This window comes from Galendromus occidentalis, unplaced genomic scaffold, assembly GCF_000255335.2.
Source record: "Galendromus occidentalis unplaced genomic scaffold, Mocc_1.1 scf7180000077258, whole genome shotgun sequence".
NCBI classification, from domain to species: Eukaryota; Metazoa; Arthropoda; class Arachnida; order Mesostigmata; family Phytoseiidae; genus Galendromus; species Galendromus occidentalis.
Window position 1 is genome coordinate 102,660 of NW_003805246.1, and position 8,121 is coordinate 110,780.

At 50.6% G+C, this 8,121-nt stretch overlaps 1 protein-coding gene across 1 annotated transcript; it reads left to right on the forward strand.

The window, feature by feature from the left end:
- The first annotated feature begins 3,309 nt into the window (after nucleotides 1–3,309).
- LOC100897341 (sphingomyelin phosphodiesterase) lies at nucleotides 3,310–7,130 on the forward strand. Its single transcript, XM_018639012.1, has 10 exons — nucleotides 3,310–3,444; nucleotides 4,079–4,236; nucleotides 4,423–4,604; nucleotides 4,768–4,952; nucleotides 5,065–5,224; nucleotides 5,344–5,578; nucleotides 5,684–5,874; nucleotides 5,951–6,228; nucleotides 6,365–6,741; nucleotides 6,824–7,130. Exons 2-10 carry the CDS (start codon nucleotides 4,169–4,171, stop codon nucleotides 6,930–6,932), a joined length of 1,785 nt encoding a protein of 594 aa, XP_018494528.1. The 5' UTR covers nucleotides 3,310–3,444; nucleotides 4,079–4,168; the 3' UTR covers nucleotides 6,933–7,130.
- The last annotated feature ends 991 nt before the right edge of the window (nucleotides 7,131–8,121 follow it).

Here is an 8,121-nt window from a genome sequence, read left to right on the forward strand (position 1 = left end):
ATTGTCGTCTGGTTTCGTCAGCATGGGTCAGCGGGTTTTGACTAGCTTATGACCTTGGTCATAATATCTAGTTAGCAGTAGTGATGTGCGACCGACACACGCAAAAGCTGTCATCGCGAAACCGAGCAAGCAAAACACGTCAGCTCCAAAGGGACGAGTGACCGACCAAGCAAGCACGGAAGCAAACGATACACTGATGATAAGGTTCCCAGGGTCTGGCTTTACAGCCTTCCGATCTGAATGACCCCATGCAATTTGTCGTGCAGGCCTTTGCCGCCACCGCTGCCGCTACTTCCACTACCACTCGAAGGCTAATAAAATGTGCTCAATGACTTCGACGGTGCGACCCGTTACATTGTACTCAAGGAGTGAGAGTGAACGGCTGTAAATACAATAGTAGTAGAAAAATCGGCTCCTGAGTGATACAGAAGGCAACGAGTACGAGCCGTGGCCATTGAGAAGGAGCTAGGAGAACTGACTGAGTGAGACCAAGTGATTCCCCCATTTGTGGGAAGCTCATTTTTCTCCCGGTTGCGGGCTATTCAATTGTGAAAATCGCGCTCATTCCGTGCATTCATCGTCAGTCGCAGAGACCCTACGATATCAGGCGCCCGGCGCGAACTCGAACCTCAGAGTATTCCGCACTGCGGGAAATCTTTCGACTGTTTCCTCGCTGCACGGAGAATCCCATACCTGCTAGTAGTCATCATCTGCTTGTTTGTACTGAGAGGAGCTTCCTTTTCTCTCGCTCCGCAATTCCTCGATAGTTTATTTCTTGACACGAAGCGTTCCATCAGTGTGTTTTCCCAGCTACTTGAGTGCATTCAAGTATCGTCGGTAGTCAAGTTTGTTAGCGAACAAAATTGGCCTCGCTCTCGAGTACGCGTCCGGAGAACTGAGACTTCTCCTCATTCGATTACGAGTGGTCTTTCGAGACGCAAAGCCAAACTAAGTTTTCCCAGAAACAAAATTTTGAACCCAGAGAGCTCGGGTACCCTTAAGCCACGCATATGTTGGAGCGGTCCTATAGCGGCGATCGGTCCCACAGACAGATCAATGAATCCTACGCGGTTTCGATACTTTTCAGTCTGTAAGATTCGAAAACGTACCTCTTCCACAGTTTCTAACCTGTAAACGAACGTGCATCCCACTGAATCCCACGCTACTTGCGACGCCTCAGCTGTGATCAGCTGATTCTCACGGCTGGGAATTCCACTGGGTATTGTACTTGACTCGCTTGACTGTCGTTTGTCGGTGGGGAGGTGTGAATAGGAGGGGAGACGGGGGTGGTCTCGCTTTTTTTCTCGCTCGCGCGCTCACGGGTCGGCCGCTCGATGCAATGGATCTCACACTCGGTGTCCCTCAAGGGTATGAGTTCCGGTGTGACTTTATCGAGATTTGATGCGCATCCCAGACTCCCAGACAGCATCGGATATGCCCTCGAAACAGTCGTTCAGCTGGTGTCGCCTACTTAATAGAAAAATTTCAGAGGGCGGAACACGGTAGCGAATCACTCACAATGAGAGCAATCATCGAGACTCTTCTTCCCTCTGGAGCATGCCTTCGTCTCGGCGAAATTCTCTCACCAGAGATGGCCCATTAGAGAGACAACATGTTTTTGTTGAGGATTAGAAAAAATCCTCATGGACCTAGATCGAGAAATCATTTTCGACCCTTTCCGTGAACGATAACCACAAGGCAATCGCCGATTTATCTTGCGGTGGACTCCCTTGGGCTTCGCTGCATCTCTCCGATAAGATATGTACGAAGTATATTTTACGGAGCAATTATCATTGGATTCGCTTGATATCTTCTGCGTCCAGAAATACGATAAATCGCGCTCAAATTGCGTCTGATCCGCGAGAGTCAGCACAGGAGATTTTCGGGAACAATGGAGCCCATCGAACTGCATACCTTCATCGAGATATGAGCTCACAGCAAACATCGAAGCAATTGAGGAATCAATCGAGTCCCCAGAGCTAGTTTATTTTGAAGCCCCCTATGTTTGTCATCGATTGTCCTCCGAGGTTTCCAAGGTGGCGCATATAGTCATCGAAGCCAGTCGAAGCGAGCTGCCGCCATCGCCAACGCCACTGAGTAAAGGACCAATTGAATCTAAGGTCGAATCGTAGCGTTCGTTCTCACGTTGTAGTGCACGCAACCCTCAGTCGCTCAGATGCTGCCATCGCTACCATTACTCCTGTGGCTGATACTGGCGCTGCACACAAGCTTCGAGAACTACGACAACAACAATCTCCGCCCTCTGAAGTCTCAATGGTCCGTGTGAACCTCTCATCGATCGGCTTGTAATTGACCGCGATGAACTAAGATTGGAGAACAATAGTGACACCGGGTGACGTCGCTTGAAACACGGGAATGAAATTTTTGTCCCTGGCAGACAGTCGTGTAGCGCTCGTGGGGTATTTCTCTTTTCTAGCTGGCGGAAAGCGCATCGAGTGCATGCGCTCAGTTGATGTCCTCTGCTACTCACGCCGTCTCGATCACTTGATCCCAACAGACTCTGATAATGAGAGCTTTCATGAACATCTCGAGAGAGGAATGAGCGAACGTGACTCGGAGCCGTCATTCCAAATTGACGAGAAAAATGAAAGATTCGCAAGGAAGAAGTGATTTCGGCGATCCGAGATCGTATCGCTCCATAGAATCGACCAGGTCGCCTGGCGGGATTACGTTTGACAGCTCCGATCCGCAGAAGCTTCATTCTGTTGTTCTTCTCGCCTCTGAAAAGTACGTCTTCACAAAATCTTGAAGGAGGCCCCTCTTAGCAGGTTTCCCTCTCCGAAGTCTTCGGCGCATTTCACGTGCAGCTCTGAAATAGCTCTCGGTGATTCTCGTTCAGTGCAGGCGTGATTCCTCTTCATCGGGTTCAAATCGCGATATCGCTTCGATACGGGAAGAGTCGCAGACAGTGTTCCGAGTACATCTCTTATCACTTGAGATGGCGCTCCATCATTGTAGAATTTAAACCGTGTCGGCTCCAGAGCTTAGCCGTGTTCGTAGGTGCTGGTGAGGAGGACTGTATTCATTCGTCAATACTCCGGTAAGAGGAACCGTGTTCGCGCTGCCGATCGCGCTAGAGGAGACAGAGTGACAGACTCTCTATGATTGGGTGCTGTCCAAGTATCTCTTTTGAATGTAGCGGTCGAGGTCTGAGGTCGCTTCGATCTTTAGCCCGTGAGACAGAGTGCAACGCCTTGCGGTCTCTCATCAGTCGTTGTGCCAGCGCGCAGAGCCGCGTAAACCACGTGTGCAGGAGATCGAGTCGCTTGAATAGTTCTTCTCACTATCAGTGTCGCCCGCGTTGTCAGCGTCTTGATCCGGCTGTGAGTTTCGTTTCGTGGAGGAGACAGGTCTCAATTTAGACTGTCTGTGCGGTTTGTTTCGGCTGAGCCTGCGAATCACGGGAAGCTCCCTTCTGGTCAGGTTGGGTTTTTCCCTGTATAATTTCCTGTATTCCACCAGCAGAAACAAACCAGAGCTCTTTCACTTTAGTGGGCGAGAGAACCTCGTAGAATCGAACAGGGGAAAAAGGCGTTTCGAATCAAAATTCCGTAGACTCCGTCAACAGCATCGATAACAGATCGCATACGAGTCTTTCGGGGAATTGATAACAATTATCCCGTGATATAGAAGGGATCTCTTACTCTCCAAAATGTGCAGCCGAAAATAGTCTGCAAATCCCTGGTGCAAAGTTTCGTTGTGGGTAGGATCCGCGCGGAGCACGTTGCTTGCAGGAAAAAAATCGGAGCACACAAAGCAGCTTGAGAACTCGAGACTTGAGAATTCAGAAGGAAGAGGTCGCTTCAAAGATGCCAGACTTGACGTCTACCCCTAGAACTTTTGTGTCGAGCGAGTGGGTCTTGACCCTCTGAGAAAATTTGGACGGAGGCGAAAAGTAGTGCGATCTCGAGCGGCGGTCTGGAGCGTCGAAGGACCGCAAGCGAAATAATCATAAAAATAATTCGATCGAATCCCGAACTCAGACCTCTGTGGATCATTGAATTTCCAAAAGCAATCGCACACAATTTTTCACGTAGATTCTTCTCTATCCTTCTAGGCATGCCTTCTCGGTAACCCGAGGCGGATTTTGAGGTGATCTGTACTCTATTCGAAATAGTTCGGAGCTTCGATCCGGCCACTCGGCAAGATGCGAGCGGCTGCGCCCGCCGTGATTCTCTTCTTGGTTCTGGTGACCGCCCAGGCCGCAAACTATAGGTGAGGTCGTCCTCCTGGAAACTCTTTCGCGCTTTAGGCTCATGGGACAACTGACAATGAGAGAGACAGCGATTCCCAATAATACCCTTCTTCGCCTCCATCATTCCTCATCGAAGAAATCCTGTTCCTGGAGACTTTGCCTGAGGACTCCGTCAGAAAGCTGTATTGATGCGGAGAATATTTCAGGCGTTTCGTAGACTACATGATAAGAGGAACCGACGTAGAAGGTTTCTGTGAGCAGTGCGAATCCGTCCTCCAATTGCTCAAAAATGATCCCCAAGGCACTCTCGATAGCGCGCTGAACGCATGCAAGCAGACACAGTACTTCACTCCTCGCATCTGCGATGAAGAGCACCGCATGTACGCCGGTAAGTATCATGTCCACGCCTACCCGATCGATAGGTACTGTCCGGATGAATTCGAAGCGTCGCGTCGGCAGGGTGCTCGGATCCGGCGGAGCAATTTCCCCCTATGGCTTACAATGATGAGGGTGCGAGAGTTCTGCAACTCTAGGATCCGTTCTCTTGACAGGCTCCGTCGTGCAAATCATCGAGCAACTGAACACATCTTTCGATCAAGCTTGCAAGTTTTTGAGCAACGGAGCTTGCGGCGCGCCAGACATCGATGCCTATAAGTGGACCGTCCACCTAGATTCTATTCAGGATGATGCCACCTTCCATCCGCAACACTTCCGCCACCTTGAACAGGAGTGGAAGGTGGGTGCCGTCATAATTATTCCGAGCCGTGAAAAATGGAGTGGTCAGCGATCAATTCGAGCTAGGGGACTTCCCGACGACATTTTCCCAAGGTGTATCTACCTGATTCCAGAACACACATCTGTCGATGTTGCACATCACGGATACCCATTTCGACGAAGACTATGAGGTGGGAGCGGCCGCCGATTGCAACGAACCGATCTGCTGCACAAAATATCAGCCCCAGGCAACGGACCCTGAAAATTTCGCAGCGCCCTGGGGCTACCCCTTCGGTTTGTGACTACTTGACTTTCTTTTCTGCTACCTTGTTTTCTTTCGTCCACTTTTGATCTTACCATCTTGGTAGTCCCTCTCAACTGCTCCTCCTCCTCATTTTCTTCCTTCGCTACAGGGAAAGCTTGCAACGTTCCTTTTCGTACCGTGGAGAACATGCTCCAGGACATCGATAGGAGCCGACACGTCAGCTTCGGCATTTGGACCGGCGACATCAGTCCTCACGCCTATATCAACATGACGGACGAAAGGGCTAGACGAGACATCCAAGAGACAACTGCTGTAATCAAGCGCTATCTCGGTCAGGCCAAGATCTATCCCGCCATCGGCAATCATGACGCTTTTCCCGGACGGTGAGTACCCGGACATTCGAATCCGGGCGCGGTGTCAAACTTGGCTTGTTATTCGCTTGGATTCCGAGGCATATAGTAGTAGCTCATGTCAGGCGATGTCAACAGGCTCTTCCCTCAACCTGGAGTGAACGCCGCAGAGTATTCGGTGAAACCACTGTACGAAGAGATGTGGAACCTGTGGTACGAATGGCTGCCAGCCGACCAAGAGCGAATCTTCAAGTACGGTGGATATTACACCGCCAAGGTTCATGATCGGCTCCGTATAATCGCATTGAACACGAACTTCTGCTACACATGTGAGTCCGACTTCTGGATGACTCTTGCGATGGATGCTAAGTAAGATCGTTCCTAACGCTCGAAACCGCTCCTCAGACAACTGGTGGTTAGTCCTGGGCGCAAATGACCCAGCCAGACAGCTGCAGTGGATGATAACTACGCTGGAAGAGGCTCGCCGTTACCGGGAGCGAGTCTTCATAATCGGTCATATCCCGCCCGGCTCGAGCGCGTGTAACAGCTATTGGGAAGAGGCCTACTTCAAAATCGTGACGAAATTCCAACACACTATCACAGGACAGTTTTTCGCGCATATGCACACGGACGAGGTGATCCTCGATTACAGCGATCCCATGGACAAGGAGAAGCCCACTTCGGTACGTTCGAACGTTCTCCAGTCATTCACGCACTAGGGAAACCTTTCATGATGAGTTTCAAGCGCAGAATGAAGTCGTCTCTTACGGCCTAATGAAAATGGCCCCGCAGAATGGATCTAAAACAACTGAATTTCAGGTTTTGTACGTGACCCCAGCCGTGACAACTTCCTGGAGTGGCATGCCAGAGTACAGGATCTATCAGACTGAACTCGGTGAGGTGGTCGACATCGAGACTTATTTCCTCAACTTGACAACCGCCAACGCCGGCTATTTCAAGATACGCGAGAGCGTTCACGAGAAGGTCCGGGAGGATTTTAAAGATATGAGCCCGTTCCGACGACGTGCAATGGAGAAAGTACTCTATGGAGTGCCCCATTGGGAACTAGGCTACTCCGCGCGCAAGTCCTACGGTTTGAAGAAGTTCGACGCTGCTCACTGGCATCAATTGATCAAAGCGTTCGATACAGACGACAATCTGCTGCAGACATTCTACAAACACTACCGACAATTCAGGTGGGTGGACAAGTTGGGGAGAACTTTTCAATTCCTTTCGAATTTCGTTTCTTGGAATGATGTTTTCCGTCCGTGTTCCCAGGGAAAATGTCGTGAGACTCGAGAAACCCTGCGATGAGGCTTGTAAGAAGAAACTGATCGCGAATATGACCAGCAAGCGCTCGACCCGAGCTCGGGAACTGCAGCGCTAAATCTCTTTTCGAGCCGAGAACAGAATACGACCACGAGGGAACCAAAACCGCGATTCCCGCGGAAGAGAGAAAGCGACAGCATCATCGAAAAGACAACACAAGAGTCGAAACCGAAATTTCGACGCGGATCCATGAACAAGAATACTTACAAAAACTCTATCTTGGATTCCTATGAATAAAATTTATTACCTTATCGAAGGACCTGGTCTTCTTTCCTCCTTTCCCCCGGCGCACAGGGGAATCCCTCTTGTCATCCTCCAGGCCCACAGCGAAGCTGGGTCTTCTGTCGATCAAAAGCCTGCCGTCAGCCCTGGGCAGGTAGCAGGGAGATTGCATCGGATCCTAATAGGTTTCGTGGACTATCTCCGAAATCGTCTACAAATCTTTTTGTCTATCGCTTTTGTCCCTGGCCGGAGCTCTCCAATTCGAACGCGGCTCAGCGGCAGCAGCTTCGAAATCCCTGTGACATATCAAAAAGTCTCAGAATCAATACCCACTCGGGCACTTCTCGCAGGAGCATGAGACGAAATCGTTCTTCGACGAACGAACTCCGCGACCAGCTCGCTCCTCCTCCGATTGCCGAGGTGCGGGACGGACAGAGACCCTTCCGAACAACTCGGTCGGATACTCGGGACTGTCAAGAGGAGCAGGGCTCATCCTAATTGTGTGCTGCGTCCATCTTTGTCCGCTTCGGCTTGTCATCGACTGCTGACTGGACATCCATCTATCTCTTTGTTTTTCCCCTGGGTGTTCACTCTGAAAGGAATTCGAAGGAGGCCCATAGTGTCGTTGTTGAACAACTCTTCTCCGTCATTATCATTCTGAAAAGCTTTTTCTCTTGTTCTTCGTTTGCTGGTCGTGTTGCGCGGCCGACTCCGACTGAGCGTTCTCAAGTGCCGAGGGGCAAGACGGGCGTTTTTGAATCGAGTCGCGTGCCAATGCAAGCGTCATTCGTGTTCGTCCCGCCGCTGATACCTCGGCACTCGGCTGTGCGCCTCGATGCGGCAGAGTCGATCCGGAAGAATCAGCAACGAATTCGGTGGCGGCATACCAAGGAGGTGGCCATTACATAAATACTTGCGCTCGCGCGCGAGCGAAGGAATCAATGAAGTGTAAGCGAACTAAGTCACAGCAGAGAATAGAGATCGCCGCCAACCCCGCGTGTAACTTACGGTAATGGGGTTACACC

Bases quoted from the DNA above. Each gene is read 5' to 3' on its own strand.
- LOC100897341 (XM_018639012.1), top strand. From the start codon at position 4,169: ATGCGAGCGGCTGCGCCCGCCGTGATTCTCTTCTTGGTTCTGGTGACC. The intron at 6,229-6,364 runs GTACGTTCGAAC...ACTGAATTTCAG, and splicing joins ACAAGGAGAAGCCCACTTCG to GTTTTGTACGTGACCCCAGC. The intron at 6,742-6,823 runs GTGGGTGGACAA...CCGTGTTCCCAG, and splicing joins AAACACTACCGACAATTCAG to GGAAAATGTCGTGAGACTCG.